Source organism: Xiphophorus maculatus, chromosome 2 (assembly GCF_002775205.1).
Source record: "Xiphophorus maculatus strain JP 163 A chromosome 2, X_maculatus-5.0-male, whole genome shotgun sequence".
NCBI classification, from domain to species: Eukaryota; Metazoa; Chordata; class Actinopteri; order Cyprinodontiformes; family Poeciliidae; genus Xiphophorus; species Xiphophorus maculatus.
The window spans coordinates 30,969,017-30,990,348 of record NC_036444.1 but is presented as its reverse complement, the minus strand read 5'-3'; the positions used below and the strand labels follow the sequence as shown (position 1 = coordinate 30,990,348).

Genomic DNA, 21,332 nt, shown 5'->3' with positions numbered 1-21,332 from the left:
GTAGTTTAGGCAAGGCTGGCATCACTCAAGGCTCAGAGAAACAAAGCTCACAGCCACTGCATTTTGAGCCTTAAGTCAAACAATCAAATATTTTGGGACAGTTTTCACAAAATAACAAAAAACCTGTCTTAATGTGTTGTGTTCCATTTGCTTACTTCTACTAACCATCACTTATATTTAAGATTCAGATGTTCAGAAAAGTTTTTTTAATGTTGAGCTGTCAATGTCTCACTTGCAGTTGGTAACTCTCAGGGGTCTTTTTAATCAAACCAGTTCCAGTGCTTGGCTGGTGCTAGAGCTTCCTGAGCACCAGTGTTTTTGTGTTTCCATACATAGAAGGCCCTGGCCCTGGGACCGAGTGGGCGGCTTCATTGGGAACAGCAGCCAAACCAGAGCTTGTGAGAGTCATGGTTAAAACATCGTAGATTCTCTTCGGTTGGAAAACTAAATTCTAATCCTCAATGGCCGATGTCCTTCAACCTTTAGATGTATCTCATGTTCAATACACCTGTGCTTAATACTGAGGTCATTAGCAGGACTCTGGAAAACTTGACTGCATAATGGTGTGACACGATGATCAATCAATGCTGGTCTGAACAGATGAGTTTTCAGCCAGTTCCAGTGATCCTGATGTCAGGAGGGAGGGCATCACAACCCTTCTTTTCATATTACTTTGTGTACCAAGTCTGCAGTGTGCAGGGGTGTGTGTGTGTGTGTGTGTGTGTGTTCAGTCTGTGTATGTCAACCGAGCTTGGTTCCAGTCTGTTTCCCTGTTTAATGTTCACATATTAAACAGGCAGCGACTTTGAACAGCCAACCAAATCCCATTAAGTTTTGATAATCACATTTAAATCAGAAAGACTTCCATGGTATACAAAGTTATTTGTCATTCGGACAAATCCAGTCTAAAGTTTGAACATAAAGTTCAGTAGAAACATGTTGCTTTTAGAGTTGCATTCATATGAACATAGGTCTACCTTTGTTCTTTTTCAGCTTAGTCTCCTCTTATTTGACATTCAAATTACTGGACATTATTTCTGGCCACTTATTTATAATTTTCATAAATAATGACTTCATTTAATTTATTTTTGTCAAACAGGATGTGCCACCTAAAGCATGTTAAGCATGGCATTTGGAGGTAAAATAATAATTAAAATGACAAAACTGTTCGAATAAATATCATTGTAAACATATTCACTGAGTAATGACAGCCATACTTTAAACCACTCTCATTTTCACCACTGAAGCTTCTGGTTGTCCAGCTGGAGGCTGTTTAGCGAGTTAACAAATGCAAGTTAGATACTGACTACTCATAACCTCTACAAAGAAAACCCACTTTTAAAATAATCTCAGCTGTTCATTCAGGTAACTGGGTCAGTAATAGATGTAATTGAGCATTGAGAATGATAAGCTTCTGGTCAAACATTAATGCAGCAGAACTGGCCACGTCTGTCATGTGTGCTGTAGAATCCATAAGATTTAGGGATCACAAATGAAAACAAAATATAAAATGTCAAGACAACATTGAAAGCAGAGTTATATAGCTGTGAAAATGACTCTGATTTGTCCAGAACTAAGTTATTAAGTTATTACCATAAAAATGGTGAAAACAGAAAGTATTACAAAGGTCACTCACTCCCTTAGAGTTCACATAGTAGGTGCTAGACTGGTTTATTGTTTGCAGTTCTTCTGTTCTCTTTCACAGTCAGCAGTTCAAAATATCATTAAAATAATTTCCATAATTCCTTCACTATAATAAAAGAATACATAATTACTCTTTGCTTACAGAACCTGATAATGAAGCTTCCTAAAGAAGCCCAGCTCCGTGTAACCCGTCCTTCTGGCTCTGTTCTCTGGAAAGCGATGGAGAGTCCAGAACGCTGGCGCTGTTCTCAACAATGTCTGTGGTCTAAAAGGAGAACCTTTAAAAGTAATTGTGCAACTGATCTGCTTATCAGATGTCAAGTTTACAGCATCATGTCTTAATTGTTCCACAGTCAGAAGTTGTTGCCGTGGTTACATGTGTCACAGTGTTATTACGTTGCCATCTTCTTTCATGCTCTCCTGGCTGCTGCTGACTGAGTGTGTGGAGCCGCCGTTGTGATGGGACATCATGGTGGAGCTGTGGCTCAGCGAGGTGCCGAGGCTGTTTGGCATGGACACGCTCTGTGGGATCGCGCTGTGTTGCCCTTTATGAGGAGAGTCCCTGTTCAGAGTGCTGCTGTTGCTGTTAGTGACTGGATAGTATTTATTGGGTGACAGGCAGTCATTCTCCAGAATGACATCACCGTCATCATCTTCCTCGTAACTGTCTCCCTCGGCGATGCTGCTGCTGTGGTAAGAACACACAACGTGGGAAAATACTGAGAAACAATACGTAATTTAAAAAAAAATAAATCTCATCTTTCGTTTCCTCAAATGTTTCACCTTATTATCTTATACATTTCCTTCTTCATGGTAAAAGTGTTTGTTGTTATGATATAAAAAATGTTGGAAAAACTCTACTTCATAAAATAAAAAATCAAACACCCTTATATCAAATCTACATACACTAGAATATGACAATACTGTTTAAATATTTTAGTTGTTGAATACATGGTTTTATGGTTCTTTTGAATTGAAACTGAAAGGTAAATCTTAGGGCTCCGATTGCACCGATTGCAGTTTTTGGCCGATCGCTGATTAGCGATCTTTAAAAAGCCTGACTTGCTGATTCAGATTTTGGCCGATACTATTTTTTTTTGTCTGAAATGTTGCTACCTATCCACCTTATTACTAGCCCCCATGAGGCTTTGCGTGATTTATGGGTGCGACTTCCGCCGCAAACCGGAACCGCCATTTGTTTACATGTTAGCAACTCACAAACCGGCATTCGTCAGAGCTTTTTGGCTATAAAATATGTGGGGACACGAGCTATCAAAGCTTAAATGTGACGAGTTGTTTTGCTACAACTTACAGCTATTGCGGAGAGGGATGGCAACTTGAAGAAATAGCCGCATTTCTTCTCAGTTGCTCAGTCGACTCAGCTGCTTTGGATGCAGACGCGGTTTAAATGCACATAAAGCACTTAGGGTTCTCTCTTCAAGTTTAGAATTTTTATCCAAATTCCTTTTGTTTGCTTATCTGTTGGTAGGCAATGAAAACTACTGCTTTTGATTTGGGAGCCCGTTCAAAACACACTTGCTGCAGCCACAAACTAAACGTGGTCACGAACAGCACAACAGTTACCCGAGCTCCACAAGGGCATCTTACAACACTTTCCAGTGGCAAGTTGCTCTCTATAACAGGTTATTGTGTGATTCGGTTCGGTTCTAGTCCAGTGGGGAGATTCTCCATATTACGGTCTGGAGCGCAGCAGCTGCGGTCATTTCTCCGCTGATTTGCAGCGACACTCAGAAACAGAGAACCTCGAGGTTCTGGTTGTGATGGACTAAATAATCCCAGATATTTTATATTGTCTTATAAATACATTTTGCTGGCCCAATCATAATAATGACTCAGATCATGAACTTGATTGTTTTTTAAATTCAAACGAAAAATAAAATTCACATCACACCAAGCTAATATTATGTAGTTCTGGTGTTTTATACTGTCGGCACAAACCTGCAGCTCAGGTCTCTGACCAGCTTCTCCTCTTTTCTCTTTATTACTGTCAGTTCTTCAGAAAAACGAGCTGCTAGCAGCGCTGCTAATTCACAGTCATTACGTTACAAAACTTAACGATCGTGTAACTGTCGCTCCCGGTGATTAAACTCACAATTACAATAATCTGTACTGAGCAGCTCTCTGATAGCAGACGGTGTGTCTGTAAACAAGTTTTACTAAATATTCCATTATAACCGAAAAGAGAGCTGTAACTTCTATCATGAATATAAACTAGCAAAAAACTCTACAAATTACAATAAAATCCTGCTACTTCTGGTGGGCGCTTGAAGTAAGACCCATAATCGTTTCCCCAGTAAGCCTCACAGGAATAAGGTGGATAGCAAGAAAGTTGCTGAGGTGGCAAAAATGAGGTGATTAATATTAACCACAAACGTGCAGACATGACCTGGAAGGCCAGTCTGTCAGTCAGACCTCTCACTGTAGAGCCACAGAGGACAGTGGTTAATTTTTAGACCTTTGCTACAGTAGAAAAGAGTGGTGGATAACATTGACTTCACATCTAAGTATTGACAGATCATCAATCTCCTAAAATTAAGGAAATCAGTACACCCCTGGTAAATTTGTTCGAATAAAGTCCTGTGGAAAAAGCCCAATCCAGACATATATAATCCACTGATTGCATCAGGAACCATCATTTATCAACAGCTGATAAAACCAGTGGGGGAAGACATTACTCCAAGAAACCTACTGGTACCACAACACTGCTAAGTACTTGGAGTGGTACTGGGCCCTGTGGATTAGGGCTGCATGATGAAAATGTTGTGATGATGATATCAGTTGTGATATGCCTTTTTTCTTCTTTCCTCTCTTTCTAATTTATCCTTCTATCTCTCTGTGACCTTTAGCATCTTGGACATCATCATTTACAACATCATGTAAATGTTGTAATGAGCAACTGCAACTGACATGAGCAACTGCTACCATGAGACTATTGAACTGTTTAAATATTAAATTAGCACAAAACATAAAAAGTTCATGACACCTAGAATAAATTAGCCAACAATTATTGCACTCCAACTAGTCCTGTGCACACACTTGTAACAATGTATCCACTGTATATTGTGCAGCCTTAGTGTGGATGCAACTGGAACACTTACTTAATGGCTCCAGTAAACAAACAGTATTTGGTTAAGTATATAATCTCAGATGTATAGATGGGGGTGAGGTCCTACCTTGCAGTGATAGGGTTGCTCTGAGAGGCAGGACTTGGGGAGTCATGTGACAGTGCAGAGCCTATGGATCCACCCGAGCCCACAGAACCAGAGTGACCCATCGAGTTTTTACTCCCACGAGGTGCAACATTGTTCCTCTGGTTAGCTGGTTTCACAGTCACAATCAAGTTGTGACTGTTAGCCACCATCATGTCTGTCACCTGAAATGACATAAAGGCTGCTCAAAAAGTACAAATACACTACAACAGTGAAAGGACTTGTGAAGTCTAAGAATTCCCTTTATTTTTACTGACAAGCAACACCAGTAAAAGCTCTACTAAACTAAGTGAACTGAATCAGACAGATGCCAATCTGTTCCCCTGTCTTCTACCCAAGTACTTGTACACAATCCATCTCATATTAGGCATGAGTTAGCCTGGCTATTACCCTCCTGTATAACTGCTAAAATAATCCTTGCTTACAGCAAAGTCTTGGCTTTCTCCCCTTTGTTTGGATTCCCTTAAATTCTCCTTCTGTTTGCCAATCAGTGAACAGAAGGAGAAGTTGTGAATGATGATGCTGATTTTGTGTGCTGTTTTAGAATTGTAGCCTGCCTATAGTTTTAGTGATGGCAGAGGAGGAAGTGAAGGAAGTAGTTCAGTCTGTGTTGATCACGCTTCCAAATATTCAATTAACATTAAAAGCTGCCTTATTCAGCTCAGTGCTTCTCTCTTCACAGTGAGCGACGGTTGTTTACAGTGCATGTAATATCCTGCAAGCTCCATACTGTTGATTTGGCGCATTACACAAGTCCCAGGCAAATGTTAGCTATTGGGTGATGGCCCACCCAATCGCTAACCTGGTCCACGCCTCAAGGAAGCAATCGTTTCTCAGCAGCTGATAGCCCAGTCCCTCTGGATGAAGCAAATAGCATAGAACAAGTTCTGGTTCTTATCAGGCCAGGCATGGGCTGGTTAACAGCATTAAGGGATAGCAATAGTTATTAAAAGCTTCAGTTTAAAAAAATATGAAAACATTTTGCTATGTTCTCAATACCACTCCTATGCTAAAACATCCCTTTAGTAAAATGTCCTAGTTGTAGAGTGAGGGGAGGTGGGAGTGTTGTCTATTTCTGCTCTGCGCTTTCTCAGCTGGATCCTAAGAAACTTGGGCTGGAACTAGGGGATACTAACAATTGTAATGTTTAAAATAATGCTCTTTGGAAAGTAAAATTGTTATGCTAATAATCTGCAGACTATGGTCTGGCATGGCCTGCAGGAATGGAACCTATGGGTCACAGGGATTTATCTATACTCTGGTGGAATTATCATGGTTAGCGAGATATTTCACCAAACCTGCAAAGGTATGAAATGGCAAATAGACAAAATAACCTGCACCCCAGTCAGACACAGTTCTATCAACTCTGCTTAATGAACAGAAAACAGCAAAAAAACAAACAAAAGACATAAGAAGCAGTCTACACAGTGGAGTCACAAGGTGGCAGTATAAGCTGTGTTTCCTGTTTTAATGGTGTAGCATAAACCACCTGTCCTAACACAATCCAGAAGAGGGGTTTCTCTGACCTGCCAGTTCTGTTGCATAGTGTAAATACAAAAATGCATTTTAGAGACAAGTAATTTATGCATATCATTCTACAAACTCTTGTTGATGCTCTTCAAGAAGAGAAACTTTACACAAAAGCTATGGACTTTATTTAGCTCACTCTGCTACTTTATGTTCTATGAGGAGATGAACTGAGGTCAATTTTGACTTGTTTTCATCTGCACTGAATTTCTGAAAATGAATTTTCTGAAAACATTTGAGCAGTCTGATGGTTTATGTGGATTTGGCTCAGCTCACATCAGTCCAGCAGACCAATTGGTGGCAATTGTCTAAGCAACATAGGTGTTAATACCAGGATACAGGTTTTCTACTGTACACTGCAGTTTTTCATTTCCAACAAAGTAAGAACTCACATAAAGTGGTCATAAAATCATGGTGGTTCAACATGAAGGTTTATTTTACCACGCAAAACAAAAAGAGGACCTTTAGATGTGTTTTAAATTCTCATGTTGCATTTTCTCTTGCTGTAGTTTTTGTTCAGCCAAAACTGAACAAAAACTACAGACTTTTTCTTCAATAAACTCCTAAACCCAGAAACAGGAAGGTAGTTCTTGTTACGTTGCTCTGCCCAAACTCTGTGGGGCACCTTTACACTGAACTATGAAATCAGTATTAAATTTGCACATTTTCTACAATAAAATAGTAGAATATTTAAAACCATACACCTTTTTATTCACATCTTATACACTCAATCTTTTTGGGAACATGTTAACATCTCAGACAATTGTTTTTAAGTATGAATTTTAAAACTTTAATCTTCACTGAGCTTACCTGATCTAAAGATTTTCCAGTTAAATCGATGCCGTTGACTTCGAGGATTTCATCATTAACAGCCAGTAATCCTGTGCTCTCTGCAAGCCCACCCCGCACCAAGCGAGATATGAAGACCCCTGGAACCTACAAGAAGACAGAAAAAAATGGAAACAAACAGATAGAGCAGATAAGATATGTCCTAAGTTATATGCTAATACATCATCAACAACAAAATATCTGCTATATGTATGAAACTGCCACAATTTTAAAAAACAATCTTATGCTCAACATATCTTTGCTTCACAGGTGGGCAATGTTATTGCAACAGTGACACCATAAAATTTGATATGCAATAATAGATGCCATGAAGAGCAGCTGTAGTAAGTCTTTTTTTAAAAAAACATTTTGCTCTATTACAGAAGAGATGTTTTTACTTATGGCCTGAGTACGGTATAGTGAGCATTCTCCTCATTGAGCTCACAATGCCCTTCATATGAGTTTTGTTTTCAGCAAAAAGTGCCCAGAGCCGATAACCCCCCACAAATTCTAAAAGATGAGAATATCCCTAGTATCCTTGTGATGTGTAAATGTGAATATGCTGACATGCAGCATATTCACCTAAACTTTACATGCAGAATCAATGTTTAAGGACAGTTTTCCCTAGTACTTCTCTTTCTGAAGCCTCAAGCCTGATAAAGATATTGCGTAGTGACAACCTGGTTATGTACTTCTGCCAGTTTGTAACTCATTAAATTACTGAATGTGGACTTTTGGATGTGGATCTTTTCTTCACATACTGACCTCTTAAGGCACTTTTCACTCTGGTCACATTCACCCAGTCTCTCTAATACATACAAGCACTACAGATCAGTAGATTTGCTTGCGTGCCTTGCCCAAAGGAACATCGAAATGTGGCAGAAGGACAACTGCTCTTCCCTCTGAACCACAGTCATACACATCAGTAAGTGACCATTACAACACTGAGGAATACAGTGTTATTGCCTTGTGTTGTTTAAGCAGTAAGTCTGGTAAGTGAGTAGACTGTTTCCTGTGCTTTGTTTTCTAATGAAAAAAAAATAGCTTTTTCTTTTCAAAGTGGAGATTTTTAAAAAAACTTTTGCTGAATATCAGTTTGATAAATCAACACTGATGTACAGAACCCCACTGTATGAATTCTACAATTGTTTCCAGTCTGTTGTGGGTTAATGTCTGTGAGAAAATCAAAAACAAGCTACAAACATTTTGGCACACTCTTTAGTCTCATATTTAGTTATCATAAGGAACTCCCACTTTTAAACAAAGAAAATAATGATCAGTTTAGGAAAAATTACAAAAAGCAACAAATGGGTCCTCAATGTAACACAATTGCATTCATTGGCAAAATACTAACATCATCCTTGCTGTTAGTATTTAGGCAGTAAAACCCAGAACCAACACAAATTACAGCCATTACTCCTGAACTGGACTCATTTCAACAGGATGCTCAGTCATTATGCTCAAAGAAAATAAGAATCTCACCTTCTCTACACCCTGCGGTGTCACCCGCACGCTCACCCCGTCCCGGATGTAGAATCCCAGAGGCTTTTTGGAGCCATACTTGTGCAGTCGAACTCGCCTATATGACTCAGGTAAAATGTCCACGTCAATAATGGATGAGATCTGTCTGAAGTCCTGTGGTGGGCCAATCATGAGGCCCGATTTGTTCTTTGAGTGGATGGAGCCAGAGCCAGCTGGGCGCAGACCTGTTAAGCCCAGTCCTTTTCTGCGTCTCTGGAGAGAGTTGGTGGTATAAACAACGGAGTCACCCTCTATGTGAAAACATGAAGAAGGAAGGGGAGAGCTGGGATTAGATGACAACTATGTATTTAGCTTATGAAAACATAACATTTTTTTGTTGTTCCTTATTTTTCAATCTTTGATACTTTGTCTTTTAGTTTTTATACTTGCTGCAACATCAATTGCCCAATTTGGGATACGAATAAATCTGAAATCTGAAACATGAAGAAGGAAGGGGAGAGCTGGGATTAGATGACAACTACATATTTAGCTTTTTTAACAGGGTCTTGAAAATTTATTTTTTCATTACAGCTTTCATCTGATTTGTCTTTTGTCCCACTGAAACGTGGAAGATCATCAAACAAACTTTAATGTAGGACCAAAATTATCTGAGCAAATAAAAAATAAATAATTTTCTAATTGATTAATTTATTAAGCTATCCTATCCAACCTGGTACCCTGGAAAAGATTTGTGATTGTTGAATCACAAATTAACTGTGAGAAGCCACATTTAAAAAAACGCTGAGTTCAGGTTGATACTTAGATATGATAACAAATCAATAAACTGGAACTGTGATGTCAAAAAAGAAAAACCTTACCCTGTCCTGATGTAACACAATCTTTTGAAATGTCACAACCTTGATCCCAACACACATGCCCTATTCAGAACTAGCACACATCAAAGATGTGAAGTTTGATGTTCCAAAAATAATCTCTTTCAATTGCTCACATTTAGGTCAATCTAACACCCAATTTCAATACAGCACCATACATGGCAGGATAGGACACAGCATGAGTACAATTTACAAACCAACAATAAAAAACAATGTGTAAAGACAATGACTTGTGGGGGTTTATAATAAAGCTTTAGACCTGGACACATCTGAACCATGGGAATGGAAAACTGAAGCTTTGGTACAGATTAAACACTGACAGATTTAATCATAATCTGTTTGTATTTGTTCAATAGAACCAGATTATTCTTTGTCTCCTTTGTTGTGTGGATGGACACATCTGTTTGTTGTTAGTTTCTGTTCTGAGGTTTGTAAGAAATCACTTTAAATAAAACAATAACAGCAGAATTTCAGGATCATATCTTTTAAGTATTACAATATAATATCATCTAATTTGAAAATAATGTTTGAAGTTTAAATTTTGTCTGTGACTTCACTAACCACAGTTAAAGAATGGTGTTCTGAATCATCAGTTTACAGAAAAAGATATTTAAATACTGCTAGCCCAAAATTATGTCATTCTCATAATAAGTCTTCATGTACAGTAATGGAGAAAAAAAAACTATGTACTCACTGCAGTCATGAAAAAACAAAACAAAATGAAATACACCCCATGATAAAACAGTCTGTACAAACTTCAGTAGCTCTACATGTGTTTTTTTTCTGTATGGGTTTATCAGTCTCCTGCGTTGTCATTAGAGAAATTTGGGCCCACTTTTCTGAACAATGTTGTTTTAATCTGTTGAGCTGAGTAGGTTTTTGTTTCTGTACTGATTTCTTAAGGCCCCACCACAACATTTCAATCAGGTTTTTCAGTCATTCTGTTGCAGATTTGCTGCTGTTTGGGATCATTGTCCTGTTTATGACCCAGTTGCATATGAGGCCATCTGTCATGCAGATGATCTCACATTCTGCTACAGAGTATGTGCGCATACACCCCAGATGACAGTGAACTGCAAGGCGCCACATGCCAGAGACTGTAGAACCAACCCTAAATCACTCCACCTCCACCTCTGTGATTGGCAGCTGCTTTGAGACATTACTTCTATACCATGTTTTTATTTCTCCAAAAAGGCACAGCTCTCATCTGTGCTGAATCGCTTGGTTATTTGAGATGTAACCATATTTGTTTTTTGAAGAAGAGCCATTCTTTGGCAACTCTTCTTACAAACCACATTTTCATCAGGCTTTTTACTAAACTGTACTGTGACAATTATACAGTGAAGTAGTGTAACAATTAAAATGATAATTGAGGCTTGTAGAGTCTGAGACTCTTGTTTGTTTTGTAATTATCCTGACAGTTGGATGGTTGGAGTCTCACCTGATCTATTTTCTATGAAAATTCTATTAAATATTTTTTTCTGATTGGACATCAAATTGTTTGAAAGAGTTGTTTCTCTATTGTCCTTGCTAAAGCATTTTGTCCTTAGAATTGTTTTGTGATACCTGTCTGCTCAGGACACCAGATAGTTCTTCAGAGGTGGTTATACTTGCTGACGGCCAGTTAATGAAGATCATTTGATAAAAAGCACCTAGCTGTTCATTTCTATCTTTATTCTAAAAAGGTAACAAGGATGAACTATGGCTAAGCTAATGCTAAATCTCACCCTTGAGATCTGTGTACCCTGGTACATGCTAATCATCCCTGTGACAGTCAACTCTGACCTCTGGCACTTAACAAAACCAAAGGCTTTTTTATTCTCACATATCTTAATCACAAATCAAGCACAGAAGGGCAAGAACACCAGTAGAGTAATACTTCCTCAGAAAGCAAGGAAGTATTACTGCAACACAGCACATTCGACAGGTCAGGTGTTCAGGGAAATATCTATATTACCCTGGAATTTAGAAATATTTATATTTCCCTGAACACTGGATCTGCAACACAAATGTAAAAGTCTTGCTGAGCAGGAGGCTGTGTAGGCCAATCAGAATTTGCTGCCCTGCAATAAATCTCCAAAGTTAAGGCCAGATGTGATCTAGATTCTAAAGCAGGGGTGCCCAAAGTCGGTCCTTGAGGGCCGGCATCCTGCACGTTTTAGTTCTATCCCTGGTAGTACCAACAACCTTTTCAGCATGTCAGTGTTCTTCTTAGGTCTTCTAACGAGCCATCATTTGATATAGGTGCATTAAACCAGGGAGAGAACTGAAACATGCAGGATGCCGGCCCTCGAGGACCGACTTTGGGCACCCCTGTTCTAAAGCATACCTGACAATGTTATTATTGTTTACCCGATTCCAACTATCAACCCATTCATCCACTTAATCCTGGCAGGGTTCTGGGAAGTTTATAGGCTGGGTAAACCCTACATCTGTTGTCACTAGATCACACAACTATCAAGAATAATTTAGAAAAATTAATCCACACCGTCATTTAGTGAGTTTTCTCTATGACCATATGCCAGTAAAAATAATTATTATTATGTCAGATTCAGACTCAAAATGATGCATGAAGACCACCACTTCAGGTCTTGATTATTGACCCCTGAACTGTCCTGAATCAGCTCAAATAGATTTAGATGTTATTAACAGATAACCTGTTCTAGCTCCTATGGATAAGGATGAAAAGGCAGGAGCAAAAGCTATAGCCACCATTAGAAAAGTGACTCCAATATTCTTAAAACACAAACACATCACTTAAACTTGTAGGTTTTTCTTTAAAAATATCTTCATGGTTGCTGGAACCATAAAAACACTGAAAACTAGCAGTGAAATATTAGACAGCTCCACTACTGGAGAAAAATATTTGACATGCTGCATTCCTCAGACAGGAATTTTTATTTCTAAAATACAGAATCTATTTCTTTTTCCAAAGGCAAAGATAATCTCTAATGACATTTCCATGCCCAACCTAGGCCCAATAGTGTTCATATAATCATTAGCCAAATTAGTCAGACAGTAAGTCATGCCAACAGTTTTACTTTTAGCTCTTTCATACTTTTATACAAGGTCCAGATGTCAGTGTGTAATCAGCTGTTACAGGATTGTATTTATTGAGTGAAGGAGCTTAATATGTAAAAGACATTAACCTGAAATATGACATGTTTCCCCCACAGCATCTCACAAATCAGATCAGTGGTGTTATGACCTACTAGCAGAGCTGCTAGAATGCTGTTTCTACAACTCTTACTCGGTATGTTATGTTCTTCTTTCAGAAGCCAACTCTGGTGATGTGTGCTCTTGTTTCCTAGTCCCGGTTAGAAGTTTCACTGCTGCATTTAGAAGCATCTGAAGACGGTGAAAATTATTGTGATCTAAACCCTTAAATATACTGTAGAGCTTCAGTTATCCAAACGGGTTGTAATAAAAGTATGAACAATTTCTCAACATTTTTAAAACAGATGCAGGATTTAATCTTAGCTAAAAGAGGAAAATAAATAAAACTCAATCTAATGACATGACTCACTTATTCATCCATCTTCAAATGGCAGTCAATGACAGGAAATGGAGATAATGTACCAAGAATTGTTTCAGGACTAGCATGAAAGTTCTTCTCTTCTTCAAATAAAATTACTTGAGTTTTCTTTTAATTACTTGAGGGTTTTTTTTGTTTAGGTGAAGAAAGTTTGAGTTCATCCATGATTTGGTGTGAAGCAAGGATTTTAGTTCGAAAGATAAGGTGATGAGGTCAGGAGAATTTATTTGAAACTGACCTTCTACATGAGGAGTGGAATAAGGGTTAGTTCTAGAGTGATCTCTCTGAGACCTGACACACTTCCTCATGTTTTATTGGGTAATCCTGAAGCAAAGTGTGTATTCTGTTTTCACTTGTTCTTTTTGTCTTGAACCTCCATCTTACTTTCCCTTTAATCCTTCCTCTACCAGACCTCAGAGTAAATCTGATTAAGCTGGCAGCTGAGTGTAATTTGAAACAATACCGTCTGCTGAGCAGCAGATTAACATCATTACGTCACAAATTATGACAGACACAGGGGCACAGCAGCAAAATGAAGTTAAATGAAACACTGCAGTGCTTTTAAAAACCAAATCCAAATGCAGCTGAGATAAATGAGAGCAAAGTGTTTAGCCAAATTCATCTCACGTCTATGACTCTTACCTTTCTTTGTTATAATAATCCGCAGTACGGGATTGGCCGAAGAAACAGCTTTGTGGAAGTTTTCATCATTGTTGATTGGGAGGAGATCTCCATGGATGTCAGCGTATTCCAGCAGCACCTCCACACCGTGGATGTGATGGATGTTTTGGAGGAGGTGGTAGAACTCTTGGAAGCCACCAAATCCATTCCTCTTCAGACCAAAGCGACGGTACTCTGCCTCAAACTGCACATGTCAAAAAGTAACCATCAGAAATAATTCTTACAAACTATACACAAACTATACATCTGTCTTTTAGTTTAAGTTTCAAACCCCTTAAGCTACATCTTAGCAGGGCCGGCCCAAAGTATAAGCCTTTTTTTTTATTAATCATTTCTATGTCATTATAATATCAAAAGCACATAATTTTACTATAAAGTGATTTGTTTTTACAATAATATATATTTGGTAATTTATGTAGAAATTATTATTTTATTGATAAAAAGAAAAAAAAAAATTGCTCTCGGGGGCCCCTAGTGGCCGCGGTAGGTACCGCACTCTTCGCCGGTATGCAGAGCGCATCCAAACCTTCAAAACTCCGGACAGAAGTTAACTAGGCAAAACAATGTCTTTTTAAAAGGACTTACCCTTCGGGGAGGGAGAAAAGAAAGAGGACGAATAGAAAAAAGCCAAGATGAAGGTTTGTTTTAATGTGTCTTGGTAATGTAATGTAAAGATTTGTAAAGCTATAGTTTGATAGCGACCTGGAACGGTCCAGTTCAACAGCCAAATATTTATGCTAGGGTCTTTGTGTTTGTGTGAAACTGAGTTTAAACTTTAAATGAGTTGATTCTCGTGGTTGGCTCTGTATATTTCTGAGGTATTTTTGGCTTCAAAACAGTGTATTTGATAACTTTTGATAACAATAATTAAAACTACTCAGTGTTTGACATTATCTAGCAAAATGTTTTTATGTCAGGCTACATAGCTGCTGCATCTATGAACTGCTATATGCTGTAGTTGGGGATTTGTTGTTTGCTGCTGAGCAAAATCATTTAGTGGCTGAAACAAACATTATTTTAACATCAACTTCTAAGTTATGTGAAACTTCTGTTAAAATCATTTGAAGGCTCAGAATCAGTCCAGTACCAATCCACATTCTCAGGGGAGGAAGACTCACCTGGTATAAATTACATTTTTAGCTATTGGAGTTATGCTTAAGAGAAATGTATTTAATCAAAGAATGTCATGAATATGTGTGTATGTATTCCATCTTAAGTTGGGCTGCACCGATTGCAGTTTTCTGGCCGATCCCTGGTTACCGATCTTTAAAAAGCCTGACCTGCTGATTTTGATTTTAGTTGATATGAATTTTATTTTTCTGAAATGTTGCTAAATATGGTAAGAAAGTCACTGAGTTGGCAACAATGGGGTGAAAATTGTTAACTGTAAATGTTCAGACATAACCTGGTGGGCCGGTCTGTCAGTCAAACCTCTCACTGCAGAGCAGAAGAGGACAGAGACTGATTTTTAAACCTTTGCTGACGAAGATAAGATTAGGGGATAAGATGGGCTTCACATGTAAGTATTGGTCGTTTACGATCCCCCAAAATAAAATCAGTGATTTCTGGGCATTAAATCAGTTGGCCAATAAATGTATCCTATATTATACATGTATATAATGCAAACAACACTGCCAGAGACGCAGTTTTATTTTTTTAGATTGTGTCAAAACAGAAAGCAGTGTGTTCCAGCTGAGGCCTTAAAATGCATGCCCAGGTGTGACTCCAGTTAACTCAAATGTGTCAGTTACCCTATCAGACTTTTCCAAAGCCATGACATCATCATCTGGGCTTCCCCTTAAATACCAATCATTCTATATGTAAACTTTTGAATTTAAAGAAAGTTATTTAAAAATTCTGCAAAATGTTCTTGCTAGATTTTTTGTAATTTAGTAAATAGAAATCCTTTTGGTAATTCTAACTAACCTAAAACAAGATCAATTTGCTCAGATCTAACTTCAGACCAAAGAAGTTAGTTTACACCATACATATTTGGTGTATGTAAACGTCTGGTTTTCAGCTGTACATGAGGTTCCCGCTCAACACCCAAACTAAAAGACTTTGAACATATTTTAAGTCCTGAAGCAGGAAATATAACAAATGTGAAATTCAGAAAAGAAAAAAAAACTACTTTCACTCAGTTTAAAACACAGATGGAGATTACGTTTCAGGTTAATATTGAAACATAAATTACTAATAAACTTTATCCAGATTTTAATTCTGTGTATTTTACCTCTTCCAACAACAGTAATCGGATACCTAAAACTTCTTTAAAATAATCTATGAGGCAGTACGACTTAAATACTTTCTTACAGATTTGCTAAAGAAATATTTATTTTTTTATATGTTTGGTTAATTTAACTGAGACCCATGCTAAACCTGGTTCAGCCTACGGTTTCTTCATTATATGGGTGGGAGTTATGACCAAAATTGATCATGAAGGATTAAAACATGTTAATCTGCTGTTCAATGTTTTAGCTATCAGATTTATGTTCCTCTTGTTCTTTTATTTTCATAAAGTAACTTTTATTTGAAGAGCAAGAGCACTTTACCTGACCACAGGTCTGAAACCAATAATTATTTTAGTAATTGATTATTAATTGGATACAAAAATTGGCACATTTTGCAGACTTTTCATTTAATCACTTAAGCTTATTTTATACAGCAATAGAAACACACACATAAATAATTCAATTCTTTTTTCAAATGAGAAATTAATTATTTTATTGCAAATAACAGTATTGCTTTGGAGATCATTTATTGCAAAGGACGCAAATGACCAAGATGACCATGCAGGCAATTTAGGACCATTGCCATGTTGACCTTTTAAGATGCATGGAAAGAAAAAAAAAGACATCTATGTTGTAAGTTAAATATGACTTTTTATGAAATATATATATATATATATATATAGCTTTATATGAATCAAATGAAAACTGCTTCTGAATTGGAAAACAAAATAAATGTGTTTGGAAGTTGATTTGACTTTTTTTTTTTTGGCTGCTGAGATGTTGACTATTGATCAAAACATTGCACTGTCTTGACTGGCTGATAAATAGCCAGTCAAGACTTTGCACTATGCGGACATCATTTTTATCTTTCTCAGTCTGTGTATGACATATCCTGGTAATTCCCAGATAAAGATCCAAAGAACTTCCCCTGAAGGAACTCAAGATCTTCTGACAGTCTGTGTGGACCCGGCAGCAGAGATTCAAATCAGCTTTGTGAGGATCCATGTGGGAAATTTATGATTATGGTTCTTCTCCTTGGTTAAAAATTGACTATGCTGCCTTTGGAATGCACTTAAAACTATCAGGTTACACTGAGAAGTTTTGTGCTGCCACATTTATTTTTGTTATGGATGGAAGCAGTTTGAGGCTGCAGATCTTTCCATCCATCCTCCAAGTAAATAACTGAAAGGACAACAGAAGATGTATTTAATTGATTATAACATCTACTGTGCTTGAACAGAAGCAAGATTTTATTCAAGAGGAACACTGCAGAGGGTTAAATTATTTTGTGACTAAAAGTATATAAACATAACCTGATTTTATTTTACAGTTGAAAAAAATCTGAAAAGCTTGAATCCTTTTGTCCAAGACAACTTGAACTTTCAATATTTAGCAGTTATTCAGTGTTACTCTATATGGTTTTCACATTATTGTTATCAGATTCAGAAACAAAACTATGAACTGGACCAAGTTAAATGATAGCTACTGCTGATGCTTTGATGATATCAAAGTGAATTTCCCTCAGTCTGTATTTGGTTTTTGACAAACTTAGTGATTATAATGATAAACAGCTGATAAACTACAAGTGTATTACTTTACTACAGCATATCTATGGAACTAAAAGTGGGCAAAATGGGCATTATGTTTTAGGGATAGACCCAGATATTACCTGCTTAAGAAAAAACAAAACACACTCTTAGATATCAGAATAGCTATACGTAGATTAAGAAAGACAAAAATTGTGTTAAGATTTCTGCTTGAGAAACAGAACAGCATCTGTATGGACCTGAAGTTAAGAGTTTTGCCTAAAGATTGGACCAATTTTATCCCATTTAGTTAGTTGCATTTGAGAATAGACTGCAGAGAGAGCCTTGTTGTTCTTCACAGACCACCATTTTACAACAACCTGCTCAGCCTTGCTCTGCTTCTTCCACAGGACGAAATGGGAGGAGGGTTACTGGGCTGTTCTTTTCAGCCTACCGTATTTGGTTAATGTCAGACCTTAGTCACTGTTACCGGTTTTCCTGTTTTCTGGAATGAAAACCTGTCCAAGTATGCTGGGCCAAACCCATGACTTATGATTTCAGCCAAAATAACAAAACATATAATCTATATTTTTAATATATATTTTCAACCGAGCACTTAAGTAGAACAAGCAGTACCAGTCAGTGTCTGGACCAGAGCAAAGAGTGCCCTGTGACTAGTTAAATCTAGGCCTTTTTAACACTTCTGTTACCAGTGAGCTCTGGTTCTTAAAGTGTCACAAATACTATTTTTGATTTATCTAATAAACATTTTTAAATTGTTTTTTATGACAACAAAAAAGCACCTTTGTTAGGGTGGTTTGAATGTTATCATTGAATGAGACTGCCTTATTCTAAGTCTTTTGGAGGACAATGTTACTTTCCAAAAGGTGTCCAAATCTAACACCTGATGTTCACAGTTAACTCAGGTCCCCTACTGTTCAGACTGAAATCACACATCTTCACATAAATATGGTGCATTTTCATTCAGACCAATGTGGCGCCTGTTGATATTTTAATTAAGCTACAAAAAAAGAAAACATACAAGGTCATGTTATATCCTCATCTAGGCTTTCTGAGTTTCTTTTAAACGGTAGTAATCATAGAGTATGTAAATTCCGGAATTAAAGGAATTATATCATAATTATCAGGATAAATATAATTATTCTGATATGTAGTTAATTTTGAGACCTAAAACAGGAAATAGTTTAGTTTGCTTTTGTAATACACAGTGAAACACAAAATGTATGTTCACAGTAATGATCTGAGTAATTACTACACCTTTAATTAGAGTCAAAAGAAGAGAAAACTTCAACTAAAAACCAGAAACATTTCCTATCTTAACCCACCCTATTACAGCTTTGGTAAAAGTTACGGTAAATTTCAGCTACTTGCCAGTTTCACTGTAGCAAAGAACTAAACATTGTGTTGTTTTAGGTCAGGTTTACACTTTGAGGATCAGCAGGAACTGGAGTGACGGTAACAATTGTATGCTTCTGGCGGCGACAATGGGGTAAATGCAGCTTTAAAAAGACAGGCTACCCGGTCGGCCTGGTGCCTGAATGCGCCATCTATCTGCTACTCTGTCGTGACATTTAACATGCTTACCTCGGGAAACTGTAATGTCCGAGAATTTCTGCCGCTCCGTGTAACAAAAATCAGCCGGTTTCACCCCCACGCTCCAGGGAGACATCATGAATCTCACCTGAGCTACAGCACAGGATTCTGTCCGAGCCACAACACGAACGGCACCTTCTAACCTCTTATTTCATTACAGTAAAAATATAAACGATGAAACACAGCACTCACTTTGCTCTTGACCTCCACCGTGTTATCAATGTGTCTTATGGGCGTCCGGTGCTGCTGCTGTGACTGTCTTGACATTCTGCTCCTCGGTTCTCCGCTCGGCTGAGGCACTGCAGATAAAAACATCCACTAGAGCTGGGATATGTGTTTCCTCCTGTGTGACTGCGAATAGAAGGAAACGGAATGCTAAGCATAGAGTTGACTCCGTGAAAAAAAGCAGTCCCTTCACCTGAGGTAGTGTTCCGTGTTCCTGTTAGTCTAGGTTAAAATCAGAAGCAGAAATCAGCCGCGATTAGCTGCTGCGTCGCATTTCGTCCTGAGTCAGCACGCGCCAGTGTTATTCCCCCACAACACACACACACTCACGCCCTCGCTCGTGCGCACGTGCACATGCACGCGCATGCAAAAAAGAAAGAGAGCAGCCATCCTGACAGGTGGAGTCTAGTAGATCCGGTATGGGACGTGAGGTGCCAGTTGCCCCACACCCCCAACCCCCACCCAGGGCCAGACAGAAGGACGCAGCAAAAGGGGGCGGGACATGGCATCAGGGTAATAACACAACACCAGCCAGCCCTACTGTCCCACTGATATCCACTACTGTCAGCTGCAGTACTGACTGCATTTCTGCACACGTCATAGCTAATCTTAGCCTAAATTTCTTGGCTTCCAGATTACTAAAACACCCCCCCTCAGCACCCCAAACCCTTCTACCCCACTATCATAGTGAATACAAGATGCAGTTACTTTGTGTGTCAGATCGATAGTTGTCATTCTCTTTGTTATCCCGTGACGTTTGCTCATTCACCTCAGGCATGACAAGAATTAAAACCATCTGGAGCCTGTGGCTGAACATACCTGAAAAACCTGAGTTTCCACCCTGTTTCACAAGGGTCATCTCTGAGGGCAAAGATGTTTGGGCCAATCCTAGCAACAAGAAAGACAAAATAATACAGACTTAGAAGAAAAGTTCAACCTTTTATTTTAAACTGAGCTCATTTTATAGAGCCATAAGGAGGAAGAATGGGAAAGAGAATCCGAGTGATGTTACGGTCATCTGTTGGCTTTTCAGCGCAAGGTTGGAAAAACAGAAGACATCCAGTGACACTATCCAGGGAGGGACATTTCTGTGGATAAGAATGCCTTGTTGATGTCAGAGATCAGAGAAGAATGGGCAGACTGGTTGGAGATGATAGAAGGCAACACTTGCTGAAACAACAGAGGGATGCAGAATAACACCTCTGAGCACATCGGGAAGTCATTTTGCATTGGAAATTTGTTGCTTTGATTCCAACTTCCTCCCACATCTTAACTTCAAGTTGTTTAACGTTGTTGTTGTATGATTGGGTTCTATGACTGCAGCTGGGCTCTAGTGTAAAGTTGCTTTGTGTGGTCAGTATGACCAAGTTTACTCCATTTGCCTTAAATCAGATGGGTGACAGCAGAAGACCTGTCAGCTATGAACAAGGACATGGAGCTGTCTATCCAAGAGGCTCACCAAAAGCAGTCCCTTCTGATATAATGAGTTGCTTTCAGCTGCAACATTCAGATGGTAAGGTCAAAATTTGGCATAAAGAGCATAAAAGCATGGCTGGTGGTGTGAGGATATTTTCTGCTGCTGACCATGTCCTTGTCTTTATTAGTTTAGTGTTCCCATCTTCTAATGGCTACTTCAGAAAGAATATTAAAGATCACAAACCTATGATAATGTAACAGTGGCTTCTTGAACAGGACAGTGAGAACTTGGCAGCTAAAATCTGCCAGATTTGAACAGTCAAAACTGGGTTGAACAGACTTGACTATTCAAGCCAACAGAACAGTTAAATCTTCCAATTCCTGACTCCAAACAGACAGTATTCCCAACTATATGTTGAGTTTGCAAGTATTAATAGTATTTCAGTTAATAAAGAGACAAAGAATGTCAACAACCAATACATTTCACATTAGCTACAAGCACATTTGTTTATTTATTTTTT

The 21,332-nt window shown here is 38.2% G+C and overlaps 1 protein-coding gene across 3 annotated transcripts; it reads right to left on the bottom strand.

Annotated features, from left to right (window-relative positions):
* Positions 1-1,654: 1,654 nt before the first annotated feature.
* LOC102229696 (partitioning defective 6 homolog alpha-like) lies at positions 1,655-19,858 on the bottom strand. Of its 3 annotated transcripts, XM_023349943.1 has the most exons (7): positions 19,589-19,857; positions 19,363-19,469; positions 13,761-13,983; positions 8,712-9,001; positions 7,212-7,337; positions 4,839-5,038; positions 1,655-2,332 (listed from the first exon to the last, which is right to left on the bottom strand). In XM_023349943.1, exons 2-7 carry the CDS (start codon positions 19,435-19,437, stop codon positions 2,026-2,028), a joined length of 1,221 nt encoding a protein of 406 aa, XP_023205711.1. In that variant the 5' UTR covers positions 19,438-19,469; positions 19,589-19,857; the 3' UTR covers positions 1,655-2,025. The 3 variants fall into 3 exon arrangements, with proteins under 3 accessions (XP_023205711.1, XP_023205705.1, XP_023205698.1); XM_023349937.1 differs by having other exon boundaries at positions 1,655-2,329; positions 19,363-19,858; XM_023349930.1 differs by having other exon boundaries at positions 19,363-19,857.
* Positions 19,859-21,332: the final 1,474 nt, after the last annotated feature.